This window comes from Haemorhous mexicanus, chromosome 28 (assembly GCF_027477595.1).
Source record: "Haemorhous mexicanus isolate bHaeMex1 chromosome 28, bHaeMex1.pri, whole genome shotgun sequence".
In the NCBI taxonomy this organism is placed as follows: Eukaryota; Metazoa; Chordata; class Aves; order Passeriformes; family Fringillidae; genus Haemorhous; species Haemorhous mexicanus.
The window spans coordinates 340,483-356,657 of NC_082368.1; the positions used below are offsets into that span (position 1 = coordinate 340,483).

General features: G+C 47.8%; 1 protein-coding gene across 1 annotated transcript in view; it reads left to right on the top strand.

The window, feature by feature from the left end:
* The window catches only part of LOC132339239 (acid-sensing ion channel 2-like), a 36,471-nt gene extending 20,973 nt beyond the window's left edge, over positions 1-15,498 (top strand). Inside the window, exon 2 of the mRNA XM_059869416.1 lies at positions 12,935-15,498. Coding sequence (XP_059725399.1) covers positions 12,935-13,489 — 555 coding nt within the window. The 3' untranslated portion in view covers positions 13,490-15,498. The remainder of the gene's footprint in view (positions 1-12,934) is intronic.
* The last annotated feature ends 677 nt before the right edge of the window (positions 15,499-16,175 follow it).

Sequence of the window (16,175 nt, forward strand, 5' to 3'; positions counted from 1 at the left end):
GCCACAGCAAACGTGCCTGGCAGGGTTGTGATCCAGGCTCCAGCTGCAAATCAGCTGCCCTGGAAGATTTGGGAGGGAGAAGGAGAGCTGGAGCTCTGGCATCAGTGATGTGGGGATGCTCTTAGGACAGACCAAGGTCCAGATGTGGACTAATTAAGACCCACTATGTGTTGACTTAGTGGATATTTAGCTAATGAAGATGGGACTGGCAGCCCAGCTTTGTGCTGAATATGCAGTTCAACCTCATTTCTCTTGGTTTTAGTGGCAGCACTGGGAGTTTGCTCTGAGTCCATACTGTCCCTTTTGAATCCTAAATTGTGACCTCAGAATCTCCACTGGAAGCAGGGCAGTGATGACCCTGCTACAACTCGTTTGTGCTGCAGGCAGAGCTGGTACTGCTGGCACCCTTGGGTGCTTTGCAGGGTTCTGCCACCCATCTCCAGAGGGATTATCCTGAGGTAAAGGATGGATCAGGCTGCTAGAGCTGGGCTGCTCCTGCTGCAGAAGGAGAGATGCTCTGTTTAGCCAATGCAGAGAGCCTAAGAGGTAAATCCATGCTGGTTGTTTGGGACGAGGGACAATAAAGCTGTCAGAGAGGGTGGGGGTGGCTTTGCTGGAGCTGACTCAGACATTGAAATCGCATCTGGTCAGCAGTACCAGGTTCATGCTGTGAACACAGCCATGAGTGTGCAGGATGTGCCCCAACCCACAGCTCAGTCTCACCTTGAGATCTGTGTCAGACTGGGAAGTGAGAGCTTTCCATCTCCTGCTGCTGTGTTCCAGATCATTTGCTGTGACTCTGGGCATATGTTGTCAATTCACCAGCACCTTTATGCAGTCAGTTATAATTCACATTTGCTGGTTTTTAATGAATGTTTGTTCACTGGAGCATTTGCCAGTGAGTGTGTGTGGTGTGCAGAGCCAGCCCACGTCCCAGCAGCCTCCAACTTGAGCTGAGCTGAGGAATTGAGCTCAGGAACAAATCAGGAATATATTTTGTGACACACACTGCCTGCAGTGTGAGATGGAAGGGACCCTGTGAATGGGAGATGCAAGAGTCCCAACAGCCACATGGATTCAAGACTTTCCTGCCAAAGCAATGGAAAATCCCAGAGACAATCAGGGCCCTGCTGAAATTCCCTTAAAATCCAAATACAGGCTCAGTCACTACCACTCTGGAGCACCTCACTGTCTGCTGCTCCCACTGCAAGGTTTGTTTTCCTGGCTGGTATTCCCATCATCTGGATGGGGAATGGAAGAAAACCAGGATATATGGAATGCATGGTGATGAAGGGCCTTTGAGAAACATCCCAGGCCTCCCCGATCCTCAGGAAGGCATTGAGAGACACAAAGAATACTGCGGTATTTTTGGGGTCCCCAGGATGAAGGGGGAATTGAGAATCTGACTCCATGTTCTAGAAGGTTAAGTTATTATTTTATGATATTATATTATAATAAAGAATGCTATACTAAAACTATACTAAAGAATAGAGAAAGGATACTTACAGAAGGCTTAACAAGATACTAATTAAAAACTCGTGACTGACTCCTCTGAGTCTGACACAGCTGGCTGTGATTGGTCATTAGGTAAAAACAATTCACCTGTTGGATAAACAATCCCCAAACCACATTCCAAAGCAGCAAACACAGGAGAAGCAATGAGATAATATTATTTTCCTTTTTCTCTGAGGCTTCTCAGCTTCCCAGGAGAAGAAATCCTGGTGAAGGGAGTTTTCAGAAAATATGATGGTGACAGAATACAGACAGAGCTAAGGCTGAATGTGATTGTTCTAAAGATGCAGGACTTGTTCAAAAAGGGAATGTGGGGACTTCAGAAACACATGAGAGTGTTTTGGGAGTCTGGTCCACTTTGTTGGTAGAGAGAGCAATGCAAAGTCATAATTACTGTAATAAACATGTGAGAGTTAATTACTTCTCCCATTTTGCTGGCTGTGTAAAAGATGCAGTGAGGAACAGGGACTGCTTCCCCTGTCCTTAGCTGGGAGAGCCAAGGCTGCAGCCTGTGCCAGGGAAAGATGTGTCAGGAAAACCAAAGAGCTGACAAAAGAGTAGGTTACAAAGTTGAGCAGCTCTGAATCTTGCTGGGCAAAAACCTCTGACCAGGAAACTGGATTTCAGCAGCTTTTCCTTCCATCTCTTTACCTTCAAGTGCAGCTGCTGCTTGGACAAAATCAGCCTAACTTTAAAGTAGGTCAGAACTGAAGTCATCTCAGGATACTCTTAGAAGAAGAAATACGTGTCAGTGTGGCACCACTGTGGCTTTTAATAGAGTTGCTCTCCACTGGCTGCGCCGTGCGACTCAGATCCAGAAGAAAAGCTGCATCCAGGTGGGACCAAGCCATGGATCACAAATGCTACCTGAAGGGATGCACTCCAGCAGAGACGAGGACAGCACAAGGGGAATGTAGGAGTGGAGGTCCAAATTCTCAAATTACTTCCAAAAAAATGGACTTGGAGAAGCATCAGTGTCCTGAGCACCTTCTTAGCAGCTTTGGGGTCCCAGAAACCTAATTATCCACTCAGAGTCTGGTGTCTTATTGAGTAATCCAAGGGTTTTTTTAGACAGACTGACAGCAATCCAGTCTGGACTATTTTAGTAGCATGAAGACATCCTGGGTACTCCTTTTAAATCTCAGACATGTAATTAGCAGTTCCAGGTTCTGAGCAGCTCATTAGTGTTTGGGCAATCAGGAAAGAAACACCAATGAATTATGATTTCAAGCACCTGCTCAGCAGCTGTGAGTTCTGGATCTCTCCTGATAGGAATGCCAGTGAGTTCCAAACCTGCTTTCAGGGAAGCATTTTCATCAGGCTGGAGAGAAATTCACACTTTTTTTCCCTGTCGCTGTCCAGCAGCCAAATTCTTGTGCCTCGTTTTCTTGGGAGGAGTGGTCCAGGATGAGCTGCAGTTTGACTGAGCTCTAAAACCTGCTTTTAGCTGAACACATTAAGCTCATCTGTTTCCCAAATCCAGCAGCAACTCCAGCCCTCCATGGCAGCTTGGCAGTGCTGCTGTTCTGACACAGCTCGGGCAGGAGGCTTTTTGGGAAGGCAGAAAAGGGAAGTGAAAGAGGAGGAAGATGTGAAAGCAGATCAACACAGCACCTCAGAGGAGCTTTCCCTTCTCCTGAGCCACCCACCAAACCACAGACACACAAAAGAGAAGAGAAAAATGATATTTGCCGACTCTAAGGAATGCAAGGCTGGAGTGAGCTCCATGTGAGGGATCCATGCATTATTTATGGCTCTGGGATGTGCTATCTCTTGCTGGATGAGCCAAGTGTTCTTACAGAGAACGGCTCTTACCAGGCAGTTTAACCCCCTTCCCTTTTGTCCTTATGGAGCTGAGACTTCAGGACACAAAGGCAGAGCTCTACTCCTTGGCGTGCCCAGGTAAGCACAGCCAGGAGGGTCTGAGCTGCTCCAGGGATGGGATGCCCGGCCCTGGAGAATCGGAATGCTGCCAGTGCCCCTCAGTGCCCCCCCAGTGCCACCTGAGCCAGCAGCAATCAGCCCCTGCTCTCCTTGGCCGTACAGGCCTGGAATGGTCGGAGCTCCTGAGCTGACATCTTCCACACGGGGGTTTGTTGTTCCCTGGGAAATGCTGCTGCTCTAGGGTGGCTTCCTGTCCTGCTGAAGCAGCGCCCAGATAAAGCAGCTTTTGGGACCAATTCATGTTCTCTTGCTCCGTGGTGCATGTAAAATCCATCAAAATAAAAATCAGAGCAACATGAGGTATGGGCTTGTTTGCATTTTGCTCCTTTATTACAATAAAATATGGAACTGTGTTATAACATGATAAGGTTTTATACTGTATTACACTGGGTTTCATAGCTTATAAAGAATTTGTATTAAATACGAGGTTAAGTAGGTTTCCAAGCACATATATTAAGGGGATATTTAATATATAGTAGATGATTTCATTATTAAAAATGCCATCAATATTTCAGTACAACAACCTGTTACAGATAAAATGGTTTAAAGAGACAAGTTGGAACTGTCTGTTTTACCAGCCTTGAGTAAAAATACTTCAGCAGTCTTGAAACTAGACAAGAAAACCCATGTGATTTATTTGGACTTTTGATCTAAAGTGGATTTCACTAAATCAAATTCATATTTTGCAGTGAAATGTTAGAAACGAGATGATGAAACCCTTGATCCTCTCAAGGGTTTTCTGATCTTCATGGAAAGCGTGGTCAGGGATTAGAAAGGGCTGCCCAGGGCCCTGGTGGAGTCCTGTCCCTGGGGGGGTTTAAAAGCCTTGTGGAGGTGGCATTTGGGAACATGGTCAGGGGTGGCCTGTCACTGACATATTTTATGAACAATCATTTTGCCAGTATCTTTTCTCCTGAGAAGCTGGGAAGCTTCAGCTGCTCCATGTTTTGCTACTTTAAAATGTGATTTGGAGAATTGTTTACCCAGCATGTGAATTGCTTTTAATTAATGGCCAATCACAGCCAGCTGTGTCAGACTCTGAGTCTGTCACGAGATTTTATTATTCATTCCTTTCTAGCTTTCTGATGTTTCCTTTCTTCTAGTCTTTTGGTATAGTTTTCGTATATAATTTTCTTTTAATATAATATATATAAAAGAATAATAAATCAGCTTTCTGAAACATGGAGTCAAGATTCTCATCTCTTCCCTTGTCCTGGGGACCCTCAAACACCACCAGAGTGGCCTTGGCAGTGTTGGGGATGGTTGGACTCAATGATCTCAGAGAGGTTTTCCAACCTGCACAAAGCCATGATTCTGTGATCATTTTCCAACACAGCCCCTGCCCAGCCTCCAAGCCAGGGCCAGTGGGCTTTGCCAGGCTGGTAGCACAGTGGGAGCCACCAGAGCAAAGGCTCTGAATGTTTGCAGAGGAGAATGTTCAGTGCCTTGAGAAAAACAGCCACGTGTGGGCTCATCCCTCTGCACCCTCTGCATCCTGAGCTCTCCATACCACTGGCATTCCCCAGGCAGCAGAGGCAGAGCAGAAAGGCTGTGAGAGCTGCTCATGTTGCATTGTGCATCCAGAAGGAGTAGTAGGGGAGAGTTCTCCAGGAGAACAGGAATCCCAAAAGACCCTCCATGAGCTGGGAGTGACCTGAGCCCCTGATACACAACATCCCACAGAGACACAGAGGGAAAACATGCCAGAAACACACAAACATTGATCCAAACTCTGCGCTTGTGGTGACTGCTCTGGGGTGTTATTGACTAATGCCGTCCTTGTTGGTATAAGCCCATCTGAATGACAGCCTGGGACAAAAGGATTTGTTTTGCTTTCTTTTGTCTCTGGATGTTGGATTTCTGAGGAGCCTCAGGAAGAGGAGAAGAGAGAAACTCAGTAAGGCAAGAAACTGTTTTGCCTCCCTGGAAAAGGCTCCAGAAGGCTCATCCAGCCCCATCCGGCCCTATCCAGCCCCATCCAGCCATAGGAAAACCCTCTGAGGCAGCTTTGGGCTGAGCTGGGGCCTCAGACACCGCAGTGGTGAGAGACATCTGTGCCAAGGGAAGGCTGGAGCTGTAAGGAAAGCTCTGGCTCTGGGATCAGCAGGGATCTGCTGATGTCTCTGTTTACTGGCAAGACATGGCCCAGGGGAAGCCTAAGGAAAAGTTAAAAACAAACAAGGAATGTGAGTGTTGGGAGGCAGCAGGGACCTCTCTGTGCCACAGCAGCTTCCAGCAGGAGGAAGAGAAGGGAAGTTTGAGGAGCCATGAGGAATTTCTGAGGCAGATGCTGATGGGTTTGGGCTCAGACAGCTCAGCAGATCTTCTAAATACATCCTTCAAGGAAAGCAGTGAAAAGGCCCTACAATTTGGGCCAGCAGGTCTGAGAGTGCTTCAAGGAAATGCTTGATTTTGGAGCTCCTCAACCTAAACTGAACCTTCCCTAGTCAGAAGGGGAAGCTCTGAATCTTTATTATTGTTATTAAAACAGGAACAATATGAATGTGATTTCTTAATCAGTAGACCACAAACAACCCTTCTTCCTAAGGGATGATATCTCTTATTTTTTTATCCATGGGGGAAGTAAGAAAGAGAGATTTCTTTTGGCTCTGCATCTGATCGGTGATAGAGAAAACTCTTCCCTGAATCCCACCCTGATGGTTCAACCCCTGCAAGGAAGCCCCTGGTTATGGGCTGCCATGGGGGTGTGCAACCAAAGAGATCACCTTGGCTTCCAGCATGGGATAACTCCTGGAAGAAGAGGAAATACAGGATATGAGATGGTAGGGAGGTGTCAGAGCTTGGTCTAAGCATGTGGGAGGTTCCTCTCCTGACTGCTGGAGGATTGTCCCACCCCCCTGGCTTTGGAGCCAGAAGGAATTGGTTTTCCCAGATGCATTTCTCAAGGGCTCCATGGAACCACAAAGAGAAGCACTGCAGATCTGTCAGCATGGCCCTGGGAAGACATCTCCAAGGAAAGCACCATTTTTCCTCTCTCTTTGAGGGTCTGTCACTTTTATCCCATACCCACACAAGGCGAAGGTCAGACTTGTGCTGCAGAAGAAAGCCCTCTTCCCTTCCAGGAGGCTTTCAGCCAAAGGGATGGGCCGTAAATCACCCTTGTTTCTGGGGTTTATGTTCTGGGCTGAGGAGATAAACACACTCCCTACTCAGAACAGAGAGAGTTTGTAGCATTTATTTCCAATCCTGTCCCCCCACATGCCCACCCTGGCAAGACAAATCAAAGGCTGTAATTCTCTGGGAGGCAAGTTTTATGGGAAGAAATTAATTTTTCTGTCCCAGCTGCTAAACAGTCTGTGGCTCTGCAGTTGCTCCCAGGTTTGGGCAGTTTATTCTCTGGCAGACTTGCCATGATTTTCCAATTCACTGATCTAACATGGGATGATTAAGAGAAGTCTTCCCTTCTTGCCACTGTCATTCTTCCCCTCCTGTAGGCGAGATGGGGGGTAGCACGGTTGGGACGGATGGAGACAAGAGATCTCTGAAGGCAGGTTGTGGAAATTGCAAAGGGCGTGGGTACAGGGCCCTGCTGGGAGCTGCCAGCTGCAGCTCGGAGCCGGCCCGAGAGAAGAGAGAGGATGAGAGGGTAATAACGTCAAAAGGCAAGAGCTAAGAGCATAGAAAAATGAGAGTAAGAGCGCAAGAGTAAAAGCAAGAGAACAAGAGCAAAAGCAAGAGTATAAGAGCGCGAAGTTCCCGTTACAATACAATAAATCATCTTCTGTGTTGAATATTCTGATTCTCACTAATCAATCTAGTACAGCATACAAATCCTGTAGCATTTACATACAGCCTATAAGAATCACTACATTACCATATTGTGCTACATTTTAAACCCTAAAAACTACTCTTCAGACCCCTTCTGCCAAGCTGGCAGGGTCTGCTCTGACCCTTGGACCTGCCTGCTTGCAGAGGGTTTTGTTCCATCAAAAGGGGATTACCTTCAGCTGGCCACACCATTGTTTTCCTGTTGTTCAGTAACTAAGGGATGTCAAAGCTTGCTTTCATTTCAATCTCGCTTATAGTTTCTATATTCTCAAAATCTTTTGCCAGGCAATCATATTTGTAAGGCTTTCCTCTTTCATCTTCCCCAACACCCTCCACCATGTAATTCTTTCCCAATTTACTTTTGAAGAAAGGGGCTCTTCTGTCTCCACACAGGTCTGAGTTTTTTGTTTTCTTTCTGTCTTATTCCCATGTTGCAGAGAAAGTTCAAGGAGCAGCTTTGTACGGGTGTGTCAGTCCTGTTGAAGTTCAGTGTTTTCAAAGGTGGGAATTGGGTGATATTTAAGGTCCCTTCCAAACACAGGCCATTTTAGGATTTTATGAAACCTGAAGAATTTCTGCTGTGACCTTTAACACTTTAAAGCCATTTAAAAGCACAAACTCTCCAGAAGAGGGGGATATGCAGCAGATGACCCCAAGTCTGAGGCATAACTCTTAGCTGTGTTGAAGATGTTTAGCTTTGGATTGAGGTAAATCAGCTCCTGAGAGTGATCTGTGCTGCTACAAAGCACTGTTTCATTTAAAACAGCCCCAGGTCCTGCCAGCCCCAGGGCTCTGTCATTTTCAGCACTGTTTCTGTGGAATGTTTTGGCATGTTTGGCTCTTTCTGGATCCTTGTGCAATCTCTGCTGCTGATCCTGGCATTTTACTGGCCATCATCATTATCTTGACACAATTTGAATGCAGTTGTGTGGTTACCAGGTTATAGTGCAGCTCTTTGAAGCACAAATACAGCCCCATTCTTCCCCCTGGGAAATGACAAAGAACCTATTAAAAAATATCTGTTGTAGTGAGGTGGGGCAGGGCTCTTCTCCCAGCTGAGTGACAGGATGAGAAGAAGTGGCCTCGAGTTTCACCAAGGTGACTTCAGGTTGGATACTAAGAAAGATTTCTTCATGGAAAGAGTTATTGAGCACTGGTACAGGTTGTCCAGGGCAGTGGTGGAGTTCCCCATCCCTGGAGGCATTCAAAGAATGTGTGGATGTGGCACCTGGGGACACAGGCAATGTTGAATGTGGTGCTGGTGCTGGCCTGATGGTTGCACTTGATGTTGTCCAACCTCAACGACTCTGTGATTCTATAAAAAGGGTTTGGGTTTTTTTCCTGATGGTAGAGAAAGAATTACAGATAAGGACATTGCACTGGGTTCCAGGGAAGCTGAGATTAACAGGAGAACTTTCTGCTTTTGTTTTGAGCACAGCATAGATGCATCACTTAGGGGAATCTGGTACCTTGACTCTCCTGTGCTTTTTATTCACTCTCTGCACTGACTGGAGGATGCAGACTGCCAGGATCTGGAGGGCAGGCTGTGTACACTCTGTGAAGTGATGTGGTAGCACAGAGACAGGGATAAATTCCCTCCTGTACTACAGGAGTGTGATAATCTTCAACACCAGAGGTAACAGGAGCCACACAACTGAGATACACCAGCACATTGCAAGCCCAGCCTTGGTGGCTCCTGCTGCATTCAGAAATAGCATCATCCTTGTTTGTATTTGCTGCCTTTGTTTGTGTTTGTGTTGTTTCTGCCATGGGATGAGAACACAGCAGGAGAAGAGAGCAGGGAGGGGCAGGGGTTATCACTGCCTGGGGACAAGTGGAGGACACCACTTGGGACTGAGAGGGAAAAGGCAAAGGCAGATCAAGGGAAAGCATCTCAAATGGGGACACAAGAATATTAATGCACTTGTACATGCAGAAATTCCAGTCACATGGACAAAGAATGGGTTTCCCTCGACCTTCCTCAGGCTGCACCCTCTGGCAATACCCAGACCTGGCAGCAGCTGAAAAGCTTCAGCAATGACAACTCCAGAGCAGTGCCCACAATGACTGTTCCCTGGCAGGGGCTGTTTGTCCATGAATGGATCATTACTGACCCAGAGCTCCTTCACACACAGCTGGGGGCTGCTGGAACAAACTGGTGGTGGGAGGGAAATATTATCTTAAATGGGAAAGTTGGGAGAGCCCTTCAGCCTGTGAGCCACCTGCAGCCAGGTAGCTGTGTCCCTACAAAGTTAGTGGGATGAAAGATGGACCTCGAGCAAGGCCTGGTAGTTGTCCTTGCAGTGAATATCCATGACACCCTTTTATCCAGTGATTTCTCTTCAAGGCTTAGCTAATACCAGAACAATTTATCTGTGCTATATTCTGTCCTTGCAAATGTAGGGTCATCTGCCCCTGCTAAAAGCATGAGAGTGTAGACAAAGTCTCTTATGGCAAGGCCTTAAATCTAGAGAGAAGCCCAAGTGTGCCCCAGACTCTCCCTTGAGAGCCTGGCCTTCCAGCAGTTAATTAATTCAGTTTTAGGCCCTTTCATGTGCTTGGCTCTGGGGATGCCAGTTGTGGATTTGCAGCTCTCCCTCTCTGCTGGCCCAGGCAGGATAATCACTTCCCATTATTTATTAGTGTACAGCATCCTTCTCCTCTCCAAAGGCATTTCCCCAGACTGAGGCTCCCCAGTTAAAGGGGTTTGTGATGGAAGATGATGCTTGTGCTGGAGCTGCAGCACCACAGAGAAAACCTCTATGTGTTTGTGCCACATTTACAGGCAATATTCATTCCCACAGTTCAATCCCATGGGTTTCTGGTTCCCAAATACAATCAAGTGTTTGGGTTTGCATCCCACAGAAGGTGCTTTTGCCCCATTTTGGGGTCATAACTTGATAGATGGCACAGGTGACATGTACTGAGCCAGTGTAGAGGAATCTGTTAGACTGGAAAAAGGGGATGGGTATTTCCAATGCTCAGAGTGTCACAGATTCCTCTGGAATAGGAATTGCTGCATTTCCCCCAATATCCTGACTGCAGAGTTGAGCAGCTCATTTCTGTCAACCATGAGAAAACCGAGCAAGGAAGACAAAAAGAGACAACAAACCACTAGTAGGTTAAAGGGGAAAAAAAAGGCAGGGGAAAAATGTCTTCTGCCTTTGGTATGCCACAATGGCTGCAGCTTCCAACAGGATTCAGGAAGGGATGAGATAAAGACAGCAGAAGACAGGAATGCCAGGCAAGACAGGCTCTGATTGTTATGGGAATTTTAACCCAGCCTGAAGCTATGCACTACAAAAGTCTGAAAGCATAACCTCTCCCTGACCTTGAAAAAGATTTTCCCCTGCTTGAAAATAAAATTCAGAAGGGAAGAAAGGAGGAAATTGGTAGAAAAAGTCCTGCAGCCTTTAAACACAGACATTATGAACACAGCCCATGCAGAGCTTTCTCAATCCCACAAGCAATTCCTTATGAGAAGCCCTCCCTGTTCCTGCATCTCACCTGCAGCTGGGAGTGGCTGGCAGGGGAGCAGGGCACAGACTGAGCACCAAGGTTTGCAATCCTTGCAGCAGGCAGAACAGAGGAAGGCCTGGGATGAGGTGTTGTGCTGTTACCTGCCTGTTTGAAATGCAGATCCAGCCTCTGCATTTCTTGCCAACACCTCCAAGCTAAAAATAGAAACGTTTCCTTCACAGTTGGCATGCAGGAAGAATCTGAGTCTGGGGAGTGGGGCAATTACAAAGTTTTATGGGAACATCTCTGCTTTGCTGCATTGGAGCAGCAATGGCAGAGCAGCAGCGGCAATGTCAGAGCATCGCCAAGAAGAGTTGGCCCAGAGGCCACAGATGCTGCAAGATCTAAGAGCACAAACTGAACATCAGAGATGATTCTGTGGGAGCAGAATGTCAGACAGGAAGCACTTGGCCTCTGCATCCCATGGGAATGGAGCATTTTAGCTCCCACCTCCACCCTCCCTGAGTGACACGAGGTGCCCAGAGGAGCTGTGTCTGGGGGTTTCTTTGCATTTAAAGCTTGGGCAGGTCCCTGCAGTGTCCCAGCCTGGGCAGCTTCATGGTGGCTGTGGATAGTGCAGCTGGAGTGGCCAGAGCCCTCCTGTGTGAGTTCTGGGGACCAACTCCAGAGACTGCTGAGGGCAGAATGAGCTGGAGAATGTGTAAAAATCCCACCCTGGCACTGGTCATAACCAGATTTTGGGTCTAGGTGAGTTCCTGACAGGCCTGTCCAAAGAAAGCTTGGCTGGGGAGGGCAAAGGGGTTCCTACCATGGTTACTAAAGGGAAGGGAAGGTGGAAACACACCACACTTAAACCAGTTTCTGTACTTTATTCCATGATCAATCCACTCTCTGGAATCAATTCACCCACATCTAACTCACTAGCCCAGGATCTATGTCTTGTCACCAATGCCATCCTTGCAGGTGAGCTGGGCCATGATGTTCCCTAGACCACACTAAGCAGTGACAGCTCCTGATATTGTAATAGCCCTCCCTCCTCCTCCAGCCCACTGTCCACAGGATCAACACCTGGATTGCCAAACACCTGGATTGCAGAGGATGCCTGGGGGCTGTGGGCTTCTTTGTGAATCTTTCTCCCTCCTTGGGACCTCAGCCACAGAAGGATCAGCGGGATGATGTCAGCAGCCTGCCAGGAAGAACAGCAAGGCAGTTTCCATACTCTGGAGCTGTAAGAAAACCTTGACACCTCTTCAGCCCTGTTTCAACTGCCCTCTAACCTTGGTGATCTGAGAGGATTCTCCCTGCTCTCCTGCACCTGACACTGCAGTGACAACAGTGCAGGCCCTGGGAACCCTGCAATGGCTGTCACACTTGGGCTTTCTCAGCTGTCTGAAAGGAACTGCACCTGTTGTGGTTGTTCAGAGGGGAGAGAGGGACTCTGAGCTGGCAGGACCTGCTCATGGAAGGAACCCAGTTTGGACTGTCCTTGTTAAAGTACACACTGAGTGTTGCTACGCTGTCGTGTTTGTCTGGGGCAAAGCATTGACTGGGAGTAAGTTTCATCCCGTTGGAGTTTGCAGTAGGAGAGCCCCCTTCTTTCTGTGTGTGTGGGTGAGGAGTCCCCTCTCCTCAGTTCCATTAATGAGCAGGGTGACCATGCTGTGAAATGCTCATTTACAGCCACAGTTGCTCTTTCTTAAGAGGTCCTTTTGCTCCTGGCAGGAACACCCAAACCCCCCTCAGGAAATGTTAGAGGCAGGAGGCAGCCAAGCTCTGCTTTTCCTTCAGGAGGCTCAGCCCTCCCATCCGTGTGGTCCTGCTGCCCACTGAGGAGCTGAGGGGTGTGTGTGGTAATGTGCGGTCCAAGAAGAGTCAGGTCCTACTTTGCTTGCCACTTTCCCAGTGATGTCTCAGGGATGTGGCGCAATCTGTCCTCCATTTGTTAGACCAGAACCCTGGGGTGGCGTCAAAGCATCAACAGGATCAGCCTGAACCTTTTGAATGTGGTTTGCTGTGGAGGGAAAGGGGGAGGTGAGGTAGAAGAGATGGAAGGGAAGAGTGAAAAGCTCTTTATGCCAAAGGGAGAGGAGATCAGGACCCTTTAACTTCGATACTCTTCCCCCTCCCCACCCCCAAACCAGGCAGATCGGGATGTTGGCATGGGAGGAGCAAGGATTCTGTCAGTGTCATCTGTTTCCTTTCTCCACAGCTGCCACTGGATGGGAGTAACATGGAGCCCCAAACAGCACAGGTGTGTGGTGTGGCCATGCAGGGAGGAGGAGAAGCCTTGAATCCAATATTTGGCACCACCCCAAGCTCGGACCAGCCATCCCAGGGAGGGATTCACTGTGGGTGTCTCCAACCCAGGCATTGCCCAGGAGGTGCCACCTGCTCAGGCATTGCTGGGAGAAGAGGACAGTGGTTCAGGAGTGACTGCAGGAGAAGCAGAACACCCACTGCACTGAATCCCCCAGGCTCTTGTGAAGAACCAGTTCACAGTCTGTGCTTTGAGGAGAGATCATTATACCCGAGTCTGGATTTCAGACAGCCTTTGGATATCATCATTCCCTGTTCCCTGAAAGAGCTGTCATCTCTAGGTTCAGAAATAAATAGAAAATACAATGTCAAGAGCAAGGTCTCCTCCACCAACTCCCAGAAGATCCAACTGTTGCATGACAGACTCACATCATCTCTTGAAAACTTTTCCCAAACACTCTGCATCATTTGTTTCTGGCCCACATGGGCACCAAAGTGCAGACACTGAAATGCTCCTGAATGCATCCCTCTGTTCCTTATTCCTGAGTTTGTGGTGGGATCTCTTGTTACTGTATGTCAGGTTGATGTGAAGGTGCACTGTGAGGTGCCCTCAGGTGCAGTGTGAGGAGGAGAAACTGCTCTCCCATGAGGCATTTCCTCTGTGGCTCTAGGTGGGGATGTCTGGCTGATGGCTGCATGATTTGGGTGATGGTTGCAGGCAGCTCTTGTTCAGGACAGCTTAGGCTGTCCCCTCACTCTGTAACACCACATTCCCATCTGGGCTGAGCAGGACTGGGGAACTGACAAACAGGTGAAGGTGGCTGAGCCCCCTCTGGAGAGGGGTCAGGGTGGCATCTGCTCCCAGGCCTGCTCTGACACCAGTGGAATGTGCTAAAAGGAAGAGATTTGGGTTCCCTACTTCGGTACAGAATGGGCTGGGAACACAGAGCATTTATCCAGGTGTTTCACAAGTCATACTGGCACTGAACAAACACTGATGACAACTGCAAGGATTTCACTCAAAACTCTCCTGGCAGCATGGTGCCTCTTCAGCTCCAGGAGTGTGCCCTTCCTGAGTCTTTGGGAATGTCCCTCCAACTGCCAGATGCAGAACCTGAGGAGGACAGGCACCAGAGTGAGGGACAAAAATGAGGATATTTGTTATTATCCAGTAATATTTTAGGAAGCTGTGGAAATCAGGAGTATGGTTCAGTTGCCCCATGATCATGGAGTCGTGGAATGGTCTGGGTTGGAAGGGATGTGAAAAATCATCCAGTGCCACCCCCTGCCATGGGCAGAGACACCTTCCACAATCCCAGGCTTCTCCAAACCCCATCCAACCTGGCCTTGGACACTTCAGGAATGGGGCAGCCACAGCTGCTCTGGGCACCCTGTGCCAGGACCTGCCAACCCTCACAGGGAAGGATTCCTTCCCAATATTTAATAATTCTGCTGCAGAGAGCAGACATTTCTCAGCCTGTGTCAGTACATGGTTGGAGGGGTGTATGTAGCCCCTGGAGCCCATCTCAACCACCCCAGAAAGAGGGAACTCCTGTGTTCCTTCTGGAGTTACTTCTTATGGATCCAGCCAGCCAGGCCAGCCTTCCCACAGATCCAGGCCAAGGACTGCCTTTGCTAGAAGGTGGAGATTTCATATTCCCACAGAAAGGGAGGCATCATCCAAATGTTCTGTTCCTGGGTTTAGAAGAGAAAGATTGAAACAAATCTGCACAGAAAATGAATCTGCATTAAATCCTGGTTATTTTAGAACTACATCAAGCTCATGACAGAAAACATATCCTACCATGGCTAATTCTGTCTTTGGATTAGCTGGGCCAGGGTGGGGAATTGAGCCAAAAAGAGCCAGAAACTCCTGCTAGCAAGTGCTGGCTCCCATTTGGGAACCCCACAGCCAGCTGTGCTTGGTGGGATGCGGGGCTGTCACTCAGGAATGCCCTGCCCTGATCCTGGCTCCTTGGCAGAGTTCCCAGGGAAGGAGGTCAGCAGGAGTACAGGGCCCATTGAGTGGCTTTGGAGGCTGCCCTGCTAAACCCCATTGGGTTGGGGCTTGAGGCAGCAAAGGAGGGAGGGAGCAGATGGAGTGGGAAGATCCCCCAGCACCTCCAAACCCTTCTCATGTCCCTGTGTCAGGGACAGCACAGGCCAGGCAAGGCTGGGAGTGACCGTTCCCTGGGGAAAGCCAGCGGGGCTGGGGCTGGAGCTTCTCCTCTGCCAGCAGAGAAATCCCTGAGCTGATGGAGCTGCCTGCCCTCAGGGGCTGCCATCCTGCACAGCTTCCCTTGGCAAAGCCCTTGGCTCCACCAGCACAGCTGGCTCAGGGTTTTCCAGCTCAATTAGCTTTTGTCTGGTTTATTGAGATTTGGGGCTAAAGTGCAGACTCTTGTTACTTTTGAAAGTAAGTTTAGGAGGAAAGATATTCTGTTTGCCACTGGTACAGCAAATCCTGTATGGTTTTGGTTCACTCTGATGTCAATAAAATTTTTCCTTTTTTTATAACCTTCTTTTTTATTTTATGCAAACCCCTACGCAGAATAAATCATCTCAAACCAAAATATTCCATCACAGAGAATTCCCTCTCCACATCCCCATTTTTGTCCCTCTCCATTTTTTGCTTTTTTTGTTTTATATTGATTTCCATTTGGTTTTACTTTTTTCTACAAAGAGAAACAGGCAAAAAGCTGGGATTTTCAGAGAGGGTTCTAAGGATTTTTTTAAACCCATACCTGGCAGTTCTCTGCAGGCTCAGGGAACACAACTCCAGTTCATCTATTCCTCCTTTCCCAGGGGCTGAATTTCCCTTTCACCCCACACCTGCACTGAGCTGAGCAGAGGAGCAATTGGATAGTTTGCTGGTGACTAAATGAGATGAGGAATGATCCTCATATCATTAATGAATTGAAAAAATAATTTTAAAAAATCCTGAGAGATGAACTGGATTAATCACTTACAATTCTGGCATTTCTTGAGCAATTTTCAGCTAATAAGTCCAATTGAAGGAGGTTTTGAAATGAAACATCACTTCAAATGACAAATAATCAGAGCTTGTTTCTTCTCAAAGTGCCAGATTGACACTAACAGTAAAAACCCCTGAAATGTTTATGTTCATTTTTTTTTCCAATTAGCTGCTCGAATTTACAGCACATATTTGTTACATATTAGTAACAAAGTAATTT